The sequence below is a fragment of the Indicator indicator genome, chromosome 4 (assembly GCF_027791375.1).
Source record: "Indicator indicator isolate 239-I01 chromosome 4, UM_Iind_1.1, whole genome shotgun sequence".
In the NCBI taxonomy this organism is placed as follows: domain Eukaryota; kingdom Metazoa; phylum Chordata; class Aves; order Piciformes; family Indicatoridae; genus Indicator; species Indicator indicator.
This window is the reverse complement of record NC_072013.1, coordinates 46,417,309-46,435,184: the sequence shown is the minus strand read 5'-3', so window position 1 is coordinate 46,435,184 and position 17,876 is coordinate 46,417,309. Positions and strand designations below refer to the sequence as shown.

General features: G+C 45.4%; 2 protein-coding genes across 2 annotated transcripts; one reads left to right on the top strand and one right to left on the bottom strand.

Annotated features, from left to right (window-relative positions):
* Positions 1 to 430: 430 nt before the first annotated feature.
* Positions 431 to 10,167, bottom strand: COQ6 (coenzyme Q6, monooxygenase). The gene is made up of 12 exons (XM_054400179.1): positions 10,008 to 10,167; positions 9,617 to 9,751; positions 8,835 to 8,893; positions 7,637 to 7,760; positions 7,087 to 7,217; positions 6,603 to 6,710; positions 6,438 to 6,500; positions 6,030 to 6,137; positions 5,420 to 5,622; positions 2,453 to 2,568; positions 1,861 to 2,027; positions 431 to 531 (listed from the first exon to the last, which is right to left on the bottom strand). Exons 1-12 carry the CDS (start codon positions 10,165 to 10,167, stop codon positions 502 to 504), a joined length of 1,404 nt encoding a protein of 467 aa, XP_054256154.1. The 3' UTR covers positions 431 to 501.
* A 424-nt stretch (positions 10,168 to 10,591) lies between these two features.
* FAM161B (FAM161 centrosomal protein B) lies at positions 10,592 to 17,610 on the top strand. The gene is made up of 8 exons (XM_054400749.1): positions 10,592 to 10,740; positions 11,759 to 12,309; positions 13,999 to 14,336; positions 14,723 to 14,850; positions 15,154 to 15,321; positions 15,682 to 15,781; positions 17,147 to 17,277; positions 17,520 to 17,610. Exons 1-8 carry the CDS (start codon positions 10,592 to 10,594, stop codon positions 17,608 to 17,610), a joined length of 1,656 nt encoding a protein of 551 aa, XP_054256724.1.
* The last annotated feature ends 266 nt before the right edge of the window (positions 17,611 to 17,876 follow it).

The window sequence follows — 17,876 nt, the reverse complement described above, 5'->3', positions numbered from 1 at the left end:
GAGCAAGGAAAAGGGTGAAAGGAAGAGAGACTATAGCTGCCACTAGGAGCTGTCTCCCTCTCATGAAAACTGCCCCTTCTTTCTAAGTCCAGTGCTAAGAACCAAGGAGTGACACTACAGACCTAGAAATCACATCAGAGAAAACTAAAAATAACCAATCAGCAAAAGCTGCAGCTGGCAAAATTCAGCACTGTGTTTGCCAAAAAAAGACAGACAAGCTGCTTCCACCTCAGTTTTGAACTCAGAGAGCCAAAATTAAAAGCACAATGTACATGGTTCTGTGGCTGAAGATGTGGTGCTACAGGAAGAGACTCCAAATTCTCTTGGGGAGAGCAGATAAAGCAGAACTTTTGCAGGAATAAGTGGATGATGTAATATACAGCTCAACCCTTTGCTTTTATTGTTAAATTAAAATAACATAATTCAAAGATTCAAGTCAGTCACAGTCCTTAAAAGGGCAATGCATTCCTTGGTCACCTGCTGTTCCAAACTGACAACAGATCACTTGCTGGCAAAAGCCACAATTTGCTCCTAAAAGAGAAGAAAAAGGTAAGGAATTTATGAGCTGGTAAGAAGCATACATCCTAGAAAGCATTTATAGTCTCCTTCCCTTTTATATATATGGGCAACAACTCTGGGTCAGCCATTCTAGCCAAGTGCAGAGCAGCCAGCCCTGTACGCTAGGAAAGTGAAGAAGTTGCAGCATTCCTTTCCTTCCCAAGCAGCACAAAACAAAGGTGTTATCAACACATTCTGGGCTCAGAAAAGAGGTCTTCATTTGGTTTTCTGCTTCAAACAAAAAGTTCTGAGCACTGAAGCAGCAGCATGGTCTTTTTTTTAGTTTACCAGACAGACATCTTGCTACTGGCAGCTACTATGCCTTAAGAATTTACTGCTCTTCAGTAGTGTTATAACTGTGACCATAACATAAAGGGTCACCTTAGTTTAATAGGAAAGAGGTGACTTGAATTTGTAGAATAAAACATTAAAATCCAGAAATGAGGCATCAAATTTGAAGGTGCTTAAGAGCTTTAAGAGCAGGTGGCTTAAGGAAGGAACCTCATGAAAATCTAGCAGAATTTAAGCAGACAGGCTGCAAACAGAGGGTCTGCATTCAAGACTGAACCTCCTCACCACTGCCTTTCTCAGGTAACTTCCAGTATAGAGACTTGCACTTTCCACCTCCACATGAGGAGACACTTCTTTATGGGGAGGGTAATGGAGCACTGGAACAGGCTGCTCAGAGAAGCTGTGGAGTCTCCTTCTCTGGAGACTGGCATAACCTTCCTGGGATGTGTTCCCGTGTGGCCTGCCCTAGGTGATTGTGCTTTGGTAGGGGGGTGGGACTTGATGATTACTGGATGTCCCTTCCAACCCCTAACATTCTGTGATTCTGTCAGGAGGGAGCAATTTCACAAGGCAAAACAGCACATAAACAGGTAACTTGTTTGAGCTGCACACCACATCTGTCAAGTCAACTGATCTTATTCTTAGATATCAAGTGCTTTACAAAGCTGTTTTTTCATAGTGCGTGTCTGGAATGCAATTCAAGGTTCCACATTTTAATTCTGTAGCAAATTAAAGACTTCTAATGATTTCTAACCTCTAATTACTGATACAGAATACAGACACTTGGATCCCTTTCCTTGTGCTATAGGAGAAAACAGTTACTGCCAAGCTGTCAGTTATTTAGAAACTCCTGGGGCTCATTTAGGACACAAAAATCTCAGTTTGAACAAGTAGCATTTTCTGAACAAAAGGGTTTTGTTAAAAAAAAAATAAAATCTCTTCCCGGCTTGTGTGCGTTTCATGCATAGTTCTTGACTCTTCCTACAGCCTTCACTGAAATGAGATTCTTACTTTGACAGGAGGCAGGGCATTTGTTGCTTGCAATGCCCATGTCCTCAGCAACACCAAGGGAGTCAGCTTTGTAGAGTAAAGCCTCTTTAGCATATCAATAGCAGCTATCAAGGAGACATTGTGCCTCTGACGCTCAGTCTCAAACTTTAAGAGATGTTTTAAGGAGCCTAGAAGAGATCATTGAATGCTTTGGTTAGAACTGACTGCCACAAACAACTGTGCCTCTTATCTATATAGCAGCCTCCACTGACAACTGAAAACACAGAAAGAGGGAAGTCGTCCCTTTTAATAAAGGCCTCCTTCCATCAGTTAATGCTCTTCATCTCACCACCTTTTTAACTTCCATCCTGCAAAATTTATTTATTCTTAAGCAACTTTGAGATTTGTGGGATGGGAGCTGCAGCCAAGATTCTTTAACTGCTCCACAGCCAACTGACAGCTAAACAGTTCTACTTCAAAGACACTTTTGCCTTTCAAACAAGGGCCAGCAGCACGTCTAAACCTGCACAGAGGCAGTGCTTATTCTGATGTTAGCAGCAAAGGCCTGTCGGACTAATCATCTTCCTGCCACCTCACTGTCTGGGATCCTTACCCAGATCGCTCCCATTGAAGGCTGCTGCACGGAGGTGATGAGCTAAACAGGCAATGTCACCAAAGCCCAGGTTCACACCTTGTCCTGCAAGTGGGTGGACTCTGTGAGCAGCATCCCTGGAGCAAGAGAAGACAGAAATTTATATCCTTTCCTGAAGCCTTAATGGTGACAAGCCCCAGAAGGGATCAGTACAGCACTCCTCACCTCTCTGCTATGAGCACTTTACAGCAGCATACATGCTTTATGCACTACCTCCTTGTGTGCTGAACTACCTGACTGCCTCTGCAGTTGTAAGAAGCAAGACCAAGGGGAGATAACATAATAGTTCTGAAAGGAAAAGTTACGAAGAGGTGACTAGCCAACGTCCTCCCTCAGAGGACAGTTCCACATGTGGAACAGGCCTTGAGTTTTTTTCTAAGTGACCTCAGCACAGCAGGAGCTATATGTCACTGAGACATTTCACAAACATGTAGACATCATGAATGCAAAAGAGAAGTGGGATATCATTGAACAGAAACAAAATCAGGGTCTTTTATGACCAGACATACCTACAAAGGGCAAAGCCATACATATTGGTAAGGGAGTCTTAAAGTGACAGAAATTAAATTAAGTTTGGGAATGAAATTAAGATTATGCACTCTAAACAGGCACAGAGTAGGTCACAAGCTGGAAAGGTGAAATGCGTCTGAAATGCTATACAGCATCCAAGAATTACTATAAGCTACTAGTGTATTGCAGCTGTGGAAGAGAAAAACACATGCAAGCTTAGAATGCAAAAGGTGAGGCATTTTCCTGTTTCTGTAAGCCACCATGACATACTATGACATCCTATCTGGAACAATCTGTGTTCAAGAAAGGTGAATTTAAAACTCAGTCTGGTAAACAAAGAAGAAGGGTGGGGGAAGAACAAGTCCAGCATGGGGTACCAGACTGTTTCATGGGACTACACAAACCAGAAAAGAGAAATTGTCTCACAATTTACATAGAAAGCACACACTGTGGGCAGAGGGCTACTCACACAAAAGAACTTTGTTGACACAAGAGCACAGAATGAAAATTGAGGCTGGATAAAAATCACACTGAAACAATAAATTGTGTCTAACCATCCAGTGTGTTGGCTGGGAGCTGCCACGCTCACGTCACTGCTGAGCACACACCACACACCGGCTGGGAGCTGCCACGCTCACGTCACTGCTGAGCACACACCACACACCGGCTGGGAGCTGCCACGCTCACGTCACTGCTGAGCACACACCACACACCGGCTGGGAGCTGCCACGCTCACGTCACTGCTGAGCACACACCACACACCGGCTGGGAGCTGCCACGCTCACGTCACTGCTGAGCACACACCACACACCGGCTGGGAGCTGCCACGCTCACGTCACTGCTGAGCACACACCACACACCGGCTGGGAGCTGCCACGCTCACGTCACTGCTGAGCACACACCACACACCGGCTGGGAGCTGCCACGCTCACGTCACTGCTGAGCACACACCACACACCGGCTGGGAGCTGCCACGCTCACGTCACTGCTGAGCACACACCACACACCGGCTGGGAGCTGCCACGCTCACGTCACTGCTGAGCACACACCACACACCGGCTGGGAGCTGCCACGCTCACGTCACTGCTGAGCACACACCACACACCGGCTGGGAGCTGCCACGCTCACGTCACTGCTGAGCACACACCACACACCGGCTGGGAGCTGCCACGCTCACGTCACTGCTGAGCACACACCACACACCGGCTGGGAGCTGCCACGCTCACGTCATGCTGAGCACACACCACACCGGCTGGGAGCTGCCACGCTCACGTCACTGCTGAGCACACATCACACACCGGCTGGGAGCTGCTACGCTCACGTCACTGCTGAGCACACATCACACACCGGCTGGGAGCTGCCACGCTCACGTCACTGCTGAGCACACACCACACACCGGCTGGGAGCTGCCACGCTCACGTCACTGCTGAGCACACACCACACACCGGCTGGGAGCTGCCACGCTCACGTCACTGCTGAGCACACACCACACACCGGCTGGGAGCTGCCACGCTCACGTCACTGCTGAGCACACACCACACACCGGCTGGGAGCTGCCACGCTCACGTCACTGCTGAGCACACACCACACACCGGCTGGGAGCTGCCACGCTCACGTCACTGCTGAGCACACACCACACACCGGCTGGGAGCTGCCACGCTCACGTCACTGCTGAGCACACACCACACACCGGCTGGGAGCTGCCACGCTCACGTCACTGCTGAGCACACACCACACACCGGCTGGGAGCTGCCACGCTCACGTCACTGCTGAGCACACACCACACACCGGCTGGGAGCTGCCACGCTCACGTCACTGCTGAGCACACACCACACACCGGCTGGGAGCTGCCACGCTCACGTCACTGCTGAGCACACATCACACACCGGCTGGGAGCTGCCACGCTCACGTCACTGCTGAGCACACATCACACACCGGCTGGGAGCTGCCACGCTCACGTCACTGCTGAGCACACATCACACACCGGCTGGGAGCTGCCACGCTCACGTCACTGCTGAGCACACACCACACACCGGCTGGGAGCTGCCACGCTCACGTCACTGCTGAGCGCACACCACACACCGGCTGGGAGCTGCCACGCTCACGTCACTGCTGAGCACACACCACACACCGGCTGGGAGCTGCCACGCTCACGTCACTGCTGAGCGCACATCACACACCGGCTGGGAGTTGCTACGCTCACGTCACTGCTGAGCACACATCACACACCGGCTGGGAGTTGCCACGCTCACGTCACTGCTGAGCACACATCACACACTGGCTGGGAGTTGCTAGACTCACAGCATTTCTGAGCACACACCACACACCCACAGGATCACAGGATGTTAGGGGTTGGAAGGGACCTCTGAAGACCATTGAGTCCAACCCCCTCACTCAATGATCCGCTGCTGACCTTACCCAATGAGAGCCACACGGTGCTGGACATACTCTGTTGCATGCCCCATTCCAAGAGGGAACATGGCTCGGCTCTCTGGATCTACTTTAGCAACGCTGGGGGGCAACTGACGGACTGCAGTCCCTGAGGGCTTCAGGAGTGACAGAGCTGACCGAAACATGGCCCCAGCTGTATCGATGAAGTCGGAGTGGTTTACATTGCTCCACTGAAAAAAAAAAACATCTTTAGATGTTAACCCGAACTACACATACAAGAGAATCCAGCTGAAAAAAACCAATCTGAATATGCTCCAAATACTGAATTTTAGCCACTTGGACAAAACCATACAGCAGAAGAAACAAGTTTTAGGGTGTATAAGCTTCCAGCTAAGATGAGCCTACCCTTCCCACCTTTTGGAAATTGAGGTCAGCTTATTTGTGACTTTCAGAACAAAACTAATTCAGTCCAACAGGGTTATCTTTTCTTTGCTGTGTCCTTTCAGTATCATCCTCACCAGGGGAAGGAACTTGAGAATTCACCTCTCTCATTACTATCCTTTAGACTGTTGGGTTCCACTGTATTTCTCGGGATTACAGCAGTCAGCCTCATACCTACAACAAAGCTGATACTCACAAAGGCAGAGTTGATGCTATCCACAAAACTTTCCTCATCAATAGCAAGAAGTTCCGATGCATGTTCATGAGATGTAGACCAGACTAGAGAGCTGGCAGTGTCAGACAGCTAGTTTAAAAGAATGTCAAAGAGAAAAACCAAACAAAAACAAAAAAAACAATGACCAAAGATTTCCTCTTTACCCTGCCCCACATCAGTCCCTCTGCACATTATTCTTCCAGCCCAACTTGCTACAATAAAATGAGAGAGCAGGAAAGGAAAACAAATGCAGTAACTGAAAAGTAAAGGGCAGGTAGACAGAGTCTTAAGAGACAGAACTGGCACAGAAAGGCACAGACAGAAATCAAGCTACTAGAAACAGACTAAAAAGGGTTTTGAATAAATTACAGAGACTATGAATCACCTTACCGGAAGAAGCGCAATTGGCCCTGTGGGAAGGAACCTCTGCCATGCTACATTATTGTCTGTGGCCTACAAGGGAAAGAAGCAAGCAGACAGTTACAAACTGGTGACCTGGATCACCTATTTAAGCTGTTCTGCTGTTTATGGAAGAGTCAGTTAGCAGAATTTCACCTCAGACAAATGAAGGGTTGCCACTACAGCTGACTGGTCATACCGATGCTCAATGTTCTTAATTTCAGCTTCTTTCCGGACTACCGAGTTATGACCATCTGCACCAATCTGCAGAACAGGGATACAAAGCAACCTCTTCAGCAACTCCTAAGAAAACCAACATTCCAGTCGACAAACTTCAGCCTGCACATCCACATTTTTGGTTCATTCAGGGGGAGAAAAAAAAAAAAAAAAAGGAAAAAAAATTTCCCCAAAACCAGAAGAGGTGACCCCTTCTGCTCTTCTCCAACTCAGCAGAGTCACCTTCATCCGATACAGAAAAGGCCACGCACTGCGTCCCACAGCAGCTCTCACAGTTAGCCACTCTCCTCACCCAAGCTCTCCACATGGGTGGAGCAGCACACAAAGAATCAGAACCAAATCCAGAGGAAAAGATTTGGGTGAGTGATGATCCTTGATCAACAGAAATAACAAGTCTAGTTACCAGCAATTTGGTCTGAAGTCTGCATCCATCAGCTAACTCGATTTGGACCCAAGGGCTTGCGTCACAGCTGGGAGAGGGAAGGGGCCAGGTATACCTCACCGCTCTGCTTCCATAGAAAACATCCACCCGGTCTGATGGGAACACAAAGTGCCACGGTCACAGCATGACACAGGCATGACAAAGGAAACGTCACTACAACAGCAAAGGCCACACATGCCCTAATGGCACCCAAAGAACTGACCCTACCATTCCCAAGGCAATCTGAAAGACAGATCTAGCCAACCTTTTGTCATTGCAAGGCCTGCTCCAGAAAGAAAAAAGTCTACATTTGTAGAGACTATGTTTTGAAGAACTACATATGGAATTGCTTTCCTGCTGTGTAGCCTTCAGAAGACAAGTTTCTGCCTCCCCACTCAAGAAACTGCCTGTATCTCAGAGTTACTTGTTGGATAAATTATCTTTTTCCCCTCTCAAAGTAGTGCACACAACAGAAAGCAAGTAACTGACAGCTCTCCACAGTAAATGAAATATTAAAGAAGTTGTCCACTACCTGCTACTGCATCTAACTGTTTTGTGAGAGCAGACATAATGACATCATTCTCCACTATGTAACCCATGTCATCTAAGTCATCTTTCTCAAAAACGATCATGGCTTCTGAACAAGCATCCCACACCTACAAAGAAAAAATACATGACATGAAGCTACATGATCAAGTACTGTTCCTCAGGGACCATGAACGGATACACCCATCTGAACAGGGAAAGCATGTGGCAGTCTAGAAGCACAGAACTACAGAACACATCCTGGACTAGCATTTGTTTCCAAATGCTGAAGTACACCATGTAATTCCTCTCATACAGTAATCTAGCTTCATCTCAAAAACTAACTGGAAAGAAAGTTTGTTACTCTTACCTTCCTGTTGCATCATTAACATATAAAGCTACCCTACCACTTTGCTGTGAGTTAACCCCAGCAGGCAGCTCAGCCCCACCAAATCCCTTGCTCACTCCCCCTCAATGGGATGGAAGAGAGAACTGGAAGGGTAAAAGTGAGAAAATTCGTGGGTTGACGTAAAGTTGGTAAAGCAAAAGCTGCACCAAAGCAAGGAATTCATTCAGACTTCCCATCTCCAGGAAAGCAGGGCTCCATCACACAGAATGGTTACTTGGAAACACAAATGCTGTAACTCTGAAGTCCCCCTTTCCTCCTTCTTTCCCTCAGCTTTTATTGCTGAGCATAACATTATATGCTATGAAATAATCCTTAAGTCAGTTGGGTTCAGCTGTCCTGGCTGTCCCCACTACTGGCTTCTTCTGCACGCCCCACCTTACTCACTGGTGTGGTGGTGTGAGGAGCAGTTCAAGCCTTGGCTTGGTGTAAGTGCTGCTCAGCACCAACAAAAACAACCCTGTGATATCAACATTGTTTCCAGCACAAATCCAAAACACAGCACCATGCAAGTTATTATGAAGAAAATTAACCAAAACCAATACAAACCTGTATCTATATTTCTGTCATTCCTGACTAGTACCCATGCCTCAATATCTACAGCTTCCTTTAGGAATCAACCTTTCATCCTATAACATCAAGATTCTTAGGAGAGATATTTCTGAGCAGACTGCCATTCCCAAAAATGTAACAGGAATCATCAAAAGCACAATCTGCCCTTTGCATCATTAATAGAAGCACTCCTGAGAATTCAAAGTAGACAGACACACAGACACATTTGCAGCCCTAAGTGAGGCACCTGCATTCGCCGGAATGGTTTCATTCTCAGGCTGCAGACGTGATCCCAGGCCCCAAAACCTGAAAAAGAAGGAGGACACGTATGCAGGGAGATACAGGATCACATGTGACACTGAGAACCAAACAAAACTGAAGCTCACTCCATACTCTCTTCCTCCCTCCCTGGCTATCAATGCCCAGACTCTGCTTGCACCATCCCTAGGCAGGGTCAGGTCTGCCTCAACACTTCCACGGCTCCAGCATCTCACATTACGTCACTGTTAATGCAAGCCAGTAGAAAGGGAACACGTGAACACTGTGACTTAACAGGCAACTCTCACTGAGCTATCACCAAGTAATAAAAAAGTCAGAGAAATGCAGAGCCATCATTGTTTAGAACGTTTCATTTTTCTTAAGGAATCAAGGCTCAAATCTCCCTTTAAAATGAAAATGAATCACAAGGACAGAGCCTTAAGTTTGTGCTTCTTTCGTGAACAGAACATCCCTGAGGCTCTAGAGAGCAATTTACAGGCTTTCACTAGCCTAATGTCACAAATATTCATAAAACAAATCAGACCTAGATACCAGAAAACATCCCTGCGGAGAGGGACATGAATCCAAGAGGATACCAGAACACAGATCCAAGAGGAGCCTGATTTAATCACCACAATGCAGCATACTGAGAGACAAAGGTAAACAACTTCTTAGGCTTCAGATGATGGTAGCACATGCTCAGAGCTTTTGTTTAAACAAAATAAAACCAGCTCAGATACGCTGTTTAAAACACAAAGACATCACACTTACTGCTCAGGAGGGTTGCTGATCCCGGGGAGATGGAACTGACCCTGTTACTGTAACTGTCTGGCATGCAATCATATTCTTTCCTAGGACCAGCCTCCAGCAAAGCAATCTTCTTATCGTGGAAGTGGCTATCGTGCCCTAAAATAAGCAAGTATATTTTTGGCAAGAATATTGTAACAAAGCATCTTGTCTCCTATTTCTGTATGTGTTTTTTAATTAAACAGACTAGATGCAAAGCTTAATAAGAAAAGGCATTTACCATACAGGTAAACTTTTGCATTTTAAAGCTGTATGACCACAACTCTCTTACTGAGATGAACAACATGTATCTTATGTATGTGTAGCCCCCGGCACGTGCGCCGTGGCCCGGAGTTGGCGAGGTCACAAGCCTTACCCAGGACGGCGGCCATGGCGCTCCCGACCATACCGCCGCCCGACACCACCACATCGTAGAGCGGCGCAGCGGAAGCTACAGACCGGAGTGGAGCCCGGGGGCCGGCCCGCAGCCGCCCACCGAACGGAACTAGCAGCCGCCTCCCGCACGCCACCGCCATCACAGCGGAAGTGACGACACACCGCCCGCCTCCGAGCGGAAGTTGCTCCGGGAAACCACGACAACGCAGCCCGCCTGGGGGAGGGCACTACCCGCAACACCTCCTCCCGAGCGCCAATGAGCGATCGGCAGGTGCTCTCCGTTTTGAAGTCTGATTGGATTCTTGTAGACCAAAAGGCGGAGCCAGAATACTGCCGGCTTCGCTGATTGGTGGGAGCCGAGATAGGTACCGCTGGAGGTCTGAGGCGGCGGCCTGCAGGTGAGGGGAGCGCCGATGCTGGGCGGGGATGCTGGGGTCGCATCCCCGAAACGCGCAGTTCTCGATTGTTTTTCCTTCCAGGCGACGCGGTTTCCTCCCAGGCGGTAACGGAGCAACTCTTGCGTCTCCCGCCAAGCAGACGCGAAGCTAGGAGCGGCCTCTCGGGATGGAAGGTCGACGGTCTCCGCTAGAACCCAGCTTACCGCACCAGGCACAGTTAAACGGTGATCGCGGGGTATTCGAAGAGGATGAGGAACTCGAGGATTTCATGCGGGAGGCAGCAGTCCTGCGTGAAAAGCTGCGGGAGGCTCTCAGGTAGGAGGATAGCTGGTATGGATGGGAGAGTGGCATGTGGGATTGCTGCCACTTTTGGCCAGTGACGAGAGCATGAAGCCCCAAAATACACATATATGGTACCAAAACTCTGTCCACAAACGTATTCACATAAAACATGAATAGTGTAAAGCCTGTTCCTGCTCATCAGCTAATCACACTTAAAATTTGCTAGCAGATCACACATGTTTCTATCCACTGTCCAGTCTCTCCCTCTAGCTCTCAGGCCTCTTGTCTTTGTAGTCAGTCCAGCTTGAAGTTCACTAGCAGATCACACACTCATGCTCTTGCAAAGGAAATAGTTTGAGGAACAGAGTGCAGGAAGCACCAGGCAAGTGTATGGACCAGGAGACTGTTTACATGTGATCAGCACCTTCTGCTTACCACTCCCCCCCGCTCCCTGTGCATCATCCACCCTGATCCTTCATTTAACCCACATTAATTCCTTCCTTAACTATCTCTTCTTACTCAGTTTCACAATCAGCCTCAAACATCCTAGTAGGAGTTTGCTATTCCACTGAGACCCATTAATCATCAGTTTTGTGGTCTTCTTAAATATCAGCTTCAAAAGTTGCCAGGTGAACCTCTTAAGAGTTGCACTAAGGCAGTTGCTTGCAATGGCCCTTCCCTCAGCATTTTCAGAATGCCAGCATTGGTACTACTAGTTATGATTTTTGCATCTATGTACCTAATTTGTTGCCTCTCCTGAGTTTGTCTTATGTTGAGTAGGTATCAACCAGACATCCCTAAAATTGGGACTTCTTGTGGCCTTTCTGACAAGAGAGTGCTAGCAACATCATAAATGGTATGACAAAGCTAAGTAGGCATAACTGCATTTTAATATGTGGAAAATTGAAAACAAGCAAAGCTCTGCTCATGAACTTCAGTAGGCCTATCTTTTAATGAACAGCTCAGCCTCCAGTATCTTTATCCTAATCAGCAGTGTCTCCCTTCTTTTAACAATTGAACTTATTTCCCCTTAATAATGTCTTTGTCACAGTCATACATCTGGTAACAAAAGGCAGTCCAGTTCCTTGATTGACCTCACCTCGGACCATACCTGGGATCAGCAAAAGCCTAAATCCTGCCTGAGGCCAAAAAGTGCTTCATCTCCCTGGATTCCTTCCATCACCATCCCTCAGCCTTTCGAAATGACGCTGCGAGAAGCTCGCAAGAAGTCCCAGCTGATGAAAGCATACATGTTTCTTGAATTAGACAAACATAGAGATAAAAGGCAAAGCCAGGATGAAGCTGAATGTCAGAAACAATTCCGGGCACAGCCTGTACCTGCCCATGTGTTTCTGCCTCTTTATCAGGAAATAATGGAGCAGAATGAGATTCGGAGGCAAATAGCAACAAAGAAAAGAAAGGAGCTGCTCATTTCAACTCAGCGGCCCTTCAGTTTCCTGGAGAAGGAGGAGAAAAAGAAAGAAGCTATCAGACAAAAGTTCCTGGCAGCAGCAACCCTAAATCAGAGCTCCAAACAGAAGCAAACCAGTAAAAAAGTTCCTAAATCTACTTATGACCCACTCCTTGGAGATAAACTCAAAGGTAAAAGGCCAGGGCTTCTACAAAAAAAAACCAATTCCCTGCCTGTCCTTTGCTGTCTCCACGCTGAGAGGTAGGATCATGGCTCAGAGGGCATTACCTGAAGTATAAAGCCAGTATCATTACATCCCCTGGTACTGCCTAGTCTCCTGTGTACCACTGGTCATTACATTTCATCTAGACACCCTTACAGTACAGTAGAGTGTCCTAAATTTAGTAGCCTTCCATCAGTGTTGGCAGCAGCAATATGGCAGGCAGAGGCAGGCTAATGAAAAGATAAAGGTGAGATGGCTGGGTATTTCTGTGTATACAAGCATACATGTGTACACCAAGATAGTTTTCAGATAGATTTCCACACCCCTTTTGCTGCAAATCATAACAGTTTGTGAATCTTTCCCTGCCTTGGATTCCATGCCTAAAGGGACTTGAATGATTTGTGGCACAAATGTGAAAACAGAAGCGTCCGAGGTCCATCTTGGCACTACCAATTTTACCCTAAGTGATCTGTACTGCACAGAACCCCTAGACGAAAAGTATTTCCTGAGTCTAAATCAGGCTCCGTTCTAAATGACAGTACAGTAATCCAGTCTCCTGACATTCTCTGATACTACCTTCCCACTTGCTCTCCAGCTAAAACATGCAGTAGGTACTAGGACTGTTCTAAACAGACAAGGTAAATAACCTGACACTTGCCTTCTTTTCAGGTGGCTTAAGGCCCCACAGTTTGAAGTCTGGAGTAGGCAATACAGACTCCACACTTAAATATAGGAACTAAGCCAGTTCTTGATAATTCTCATGGCTTTTCTTACCCTTTCCCCCACACACATTGTTTCCCACTATTTTCTTCTTGAGTATATACCTGATCAGTTTTCAGCAGAAAATATTCTGCTGTGGTGTGCTAAATTAAATGGATTATAAAGGTAAAAGAGAGCAAAGGGCAAACCCCTGTTCCATCTGAGAAGGGAGGAGGAATGAACATTTCATACCTGAGTCAATGCAAATTTATAAATAGACTCCAAAAAAGTTTTGTTTTGCAAACAGCAGTACTGATTTTGTTTTTGTTTTCTAAAAAGCAAAGACTCAACCCACAGCCAGCTGTTTGCATCTTCAGACATTTAGTGCTGCACAGGAAAGGACTCACTTCGGTGCTATACATCTTCCTTCTAGGGGAATTTTTTTCACAGAAGTCATATAAGATTCTATCAAATGCTCCCTACTTAAAATCTTTTCCCAATATAGACAAACACTGCTGCATATTACATAGGAAAGCCATCTGCTGCTGCAAGTACATTTGAACAGACCATTTGGATCACACAGTCAATGTAATGACAGAGTCACACATGAAAATTGGAATCCTGATTAATCAACAACACTTTTGCAAGACAAAGGGCACAAGTTACCTAAGAATAGGAGGAGAAGGCTGGTTCAGTATTAGAGTAAGTGGAAGAGGTATCTAGAGATTAATGCCTAAGAAATAGATGCCACCATGATTATTCTAGTATCTTTGAAGCTTGTTTTTTCCTGGGGGGCAAAGAAAGAGTGGCTGGAAAGTGAGGAGAGGGGACACAGGATGCCCGGTCTCTCCTATACATACAGCTGCAGCCCTCAGAGAAAGTTCAGAGTTGTGCAGTGGCAGTTTCACAGCATTTGACATCACTCATTGTTCTCATTGCTTTGATTTTGATCCATTAGAAGCTGAACTCTACAGAGAGATCTGCATTCAAATGAGAGCAAAGGATTTGCTTAAGAGCTCCATAGCTCCCATAGATACGAGCGCCTGTCGGAGAGAGCCTCAGTCCCGAACTGCCACTAAAACTAAGCAGGAAAGACTTGGCTTCTTGCAGGACAGAAGCTTCAGCTTCAAGCCAAGGATTAATACAACAGTACCGGATTTTGAAGGACTTTACTGGGCCTTTCAGAGGGAAGCAGTAAGGAGACAAGAAATCAAAGAGGCAACTCGTAATAAGCCATTCAAGCTAAGAACTTCCAGTCTCCATGGCAGGCAGAGGCAGGCTAATGAAAAGATAAAGGTGAGATGGATGGGTATTTCTCTGGTACTGCTTTCTCCAGTCAAGATAGCGACTGCTTACATTTTTATCATCCTCATAGATGGTTAACATCCTGTGACCTCTGCCCTTGTTTTGGGAGTACTACAGAACACTAGGACAAAACAGAGAACAAAATTCTATACAAAGAGATGAGCTATGACAGCTAAGGCTCAGCCACCCTTACATACTCTCAAGCACTCCGCTTCCCCTCAGTCCCTCTCTATGTAAATCCCTAATGATGGAAGAGAGAAGAATGAGTGCATTGTCCACATACCCCAACTGTTCTTTTTCACAGACCAAGAACAGAGAAGATTCTGTAGTGTAAACAAACACACTGAATAAAGTTCCTTTTTTTTTTTTTCCTCCAGGATTCTCAGCCACTTTCCAAGGTTTCAGTGCAAAAAAGTCATTCTTTGACTGGCCTTTCCTCTCTCTCCTCCAATACCCTTCCAATGTACATTACAGATGCAACTAGAAAAAGAGAATCTGCTATTAGGTAAGTAGAAAAGTTTGCCTACAAGACTATATACCAACTAATGACCAAAACGTAAGACAATATGTTGGTGTTTTTCTTCATCACATCAACTACATAGAAAATACTTTTCCTAAATGTTTCTCTGTCATTTTCTTTGCTAATTCCTCGTCTACATTCAACTTGATTTCAGAGCTGCAGACTCGTATGTCTGAAATTATGAATGAGATTATGAAATCCTTAGAGTACTCCAAAAGTTAAATTCGCTGCTAGCATGTAGCCCAACAGTCTTAAGTGAGCTCCTTAGTAAACTTTTTTTCTATACAGACACTCCCAAGATAAAAAAAAGGAAGGGGACAAAGAAGGAATTTACTGGATGGAGAAACAGAAAAAGAAATGTCAGGCTATCCAAAAGTCAGTGAACAGCCAAGCAAAAGCCCTGGATCCACATAAAAGTCTGGAGGAAACACACAAGGAGAAGTTGAAACAGAACTGGTTAGTATCCTATTCTGCACAGACATAACCATTTACTTTACTAACTGGGGGATCATCAGGCCGTCATTCAGTAGGCTTGTACAAACAAGCCTACTGAAGTGTGTCATTTGGAAAAACACACAAAATAGAAGGTTTTCTGAACATGTCACCTTTGGTTCTCTGCTTACAGTCTAGTAATAAAAGTTTTGCTAATGGGTCATAGCTTGCCAGCAATAGGATTTTTTTTTTGCCTCAGCTTTTGGAATCAAGATAATTACCATAGCTATTTCTCAAGGGAAAAATGGTTATTGAGAATGTATTTTTCTTTATCAGCTGCAGTCAGAGGGAACCTGTACTAGACAGGCAACTTTTCAATTTCAGGCAAAATATGAGGGAGAGAACAAAGGAATACAGAAAGGAGCTGGAAGAAATGCAGCTGCGAATGAAGGACAGACCATACCTCTTTGAACAGGTCACCAAGGTAACTGTCGAAGTTCCGGAGTGTTTGTGGGTGACAGGATACATTCTCTTTTGTTGAAGACAGGCATTAAGAAATCATCTTAAGTTAATTCATGAAGAAGGTACAAATGGTTGCAGAGTCTCTTGACTGCGTTCAACATAACACAGAGAAAGGCCACCCAGGTATTATTTGGATTCCTTCACACCACTTGAAAAGACACTAAAGCTTATTTCTTGGTTATAGACCTTTCCAGTCCCTCCTATATACTGCAATCAAAATACGTAGTCTGACGAAAGTCAAGGCCTTATGACACCAGAAATTATACAAACAGCTATTCTGCACCTATACTCTAGAAACTGTAAACTTTTTTTTTCTCTTAAAACCTTCTCCAACTGAGCACTTTTTCTTTGTGCTTCTGGTGCTACTAGAAAGATTAACAACAGTTAGGCTGCTTATATCACCTTGAAGCTCTGCTATCTGTGGTTGCATTCAGCACACCTCATCCATCACACAGTACCAGCTGCAAATCTGTATTGCACTTGAGGTTCAGATACCATCTTCACTCCTTATAAGGTTATTTTTTCCCCCTGGGTTTTCTTTTTCAGTTCTATCACCTTGCAGGGATGATTCCTGGTTAGAGAGAGAGTGACACATAGACAGTATGCTGATCCAAAATTTCTCAATAGGAAGTACCCTTCTGGGTCAGGCTTTCTGTTCAGATGAGTCACTAATGAAGGCAGAAAACACATTTGTATGATCAACATGGGTAAATTTTTGTTTGCCATATTGGCAAGAATTCACCATTTACTTGTTTGCCATATTGGCAAGAATTCATAGCATTTACTCCTGCTGGGAAAAGATTTCTATCCCTCTGTACCTGGCCAGTTCCTCTGGTCACCTCTGACTATGTTGATTTGTAAGGTTTATTTGGAGGCAATAAGGGTATAGAATGCAGGATGCTTGGTTTTCAGTTTCATGAAGATGAGCTGATTTGAAGCTATTTCACAGGTGCTCTCCATTTATTGAACTCCACCCTCATTAGTGCTTACAAATTACAAGCAAACATGCTACCAGAATTTCTCATAACCCTTTTTTGCACATATTCTCTATGTGAATGTCAGAGTCAGACATAAGTATGTTAGTCTGGTGAGACTGGAATGCTGTAGAAGCAAAAGGAAAAAAAGAACGGGAGCAGGAGAAAGTGTGCTCTGGCTTTGAGAGACATGAGACATTGGGGACTGGACTGTATGGATGACAAACATTTTGGATGAGGCCTCTGCTGTCATCCTGTTCTCATTAGATGTGTCAGCCATGAACTTCAAAACAACTTGAGTGTTATGGGGAAGTCCCAGTTCTACGCTTACTGATTAAGTTTTGCTTTCATAGCGTAATGCTCGTCAGAGAGCAGAGCGTCGCTACAGAGACACCCTCCATCAGGCTGGCCTAAGTGAAGAATTTGTAAGGAAAAAAGGGAAAGATGCCACTGACTTGCTGGAAGAAGAATCTGATGTTCACAGGTAATAAAAAACAATGCAGTAGAACTCTTCACCCTTTGACTAAAAATATTTTCCATGGTCATGAAAACATTCCAGTTTGTATCATCTAAAATAGGCAATAAATCAACTTCACTCCTCTTATTAAGCATCATGGCTTCTCTATCCTAAGCACTGTGGCTGCAGCACTGTTTCTCATGCATTAGGCAAAGCAGCAAGTAAGAAACACAGAAATTAGCTGTATTAGATGATTATTATTTCTGCAGCGTGTCCAGGCCTCAGGGTGGAAAGGATGACTGTACCATACAGGAAGGAGAACCTCAAGAGGAACAGAACGGAAAGGAAATGGAAACATAAGGTCTAGCAGAAGAATCCACTCATCATCTCTCTCTTTTTTTTTTTTTTTTTTTTTGAATCAAGATTCTCCAGGTTAATCCTTGGGAGCTTTAAGGTTTAGGATGACACCTAAGATGTGAGAACTTAGTAAAGGAAAAAAAGAACAGCTGTTGTTCAGAGCACATTTTGTCCAGCCCAGCAAACCCTGCAACCTCCCTTAGTGAGCTATTTCAGTTTCTTGAACAGGCAACAAAAGTTTAAAATGTTGATATATGTGGTAGAAGGCT

What these genes read in the sequence shown, in the direction of transcription:
- COQ6 (XM_054400179.1), bottom strand. Translation starts at nt 10,167, where the DNA reads ATGGCGGTGGCGTGCGGGAGGCGGCTGCTAGTTCCGTTCGGTGGGCGG. An exon ending in ATCAGCAACCCTCCTGAGCA is followed by an intron (nt 8,894 to 9,616) that starts GTAAGTGTGATG and finishes CTTCTTTTTCAG; the next exon opens with GTTTTGGGGCCTGGGATCAC. An exon ending in CAACCCTTCATTTGTCTGAG is followed by an intron (nt 6,501 to 6,602) that starts GTGAAATTCTGC and finishes TTTCCCTTGTAG; the next exon opens with GCCACAGACAATAATGTAGC.
- FAM161B (XM_054400749.1), top strand. Translation starts at nt 10,592, where the DNA reads ATGGAAGGTCGACGGTCTCCGCTAGAACCCAGCTTACCGCACCAGGCA. An exon ending in AGGCTAATGAAAAGATAAAG is followed by an intron (nt 14,337 to 14,722) that starts GTGAGATGGATG and finishes TTTTTCCTCCAG; the next exon opens with GATTCTCAGCCACTTTCCAA. An exon ending in TCTTTGAACAGGTCACCAAG is followed by an intron (nt 15,782 to 17,146) that starts GTAACTGTCGAA and finishes TTGCTTTCATAG; the next exon opens with CGTAATGCTCGTCAGAGAGC.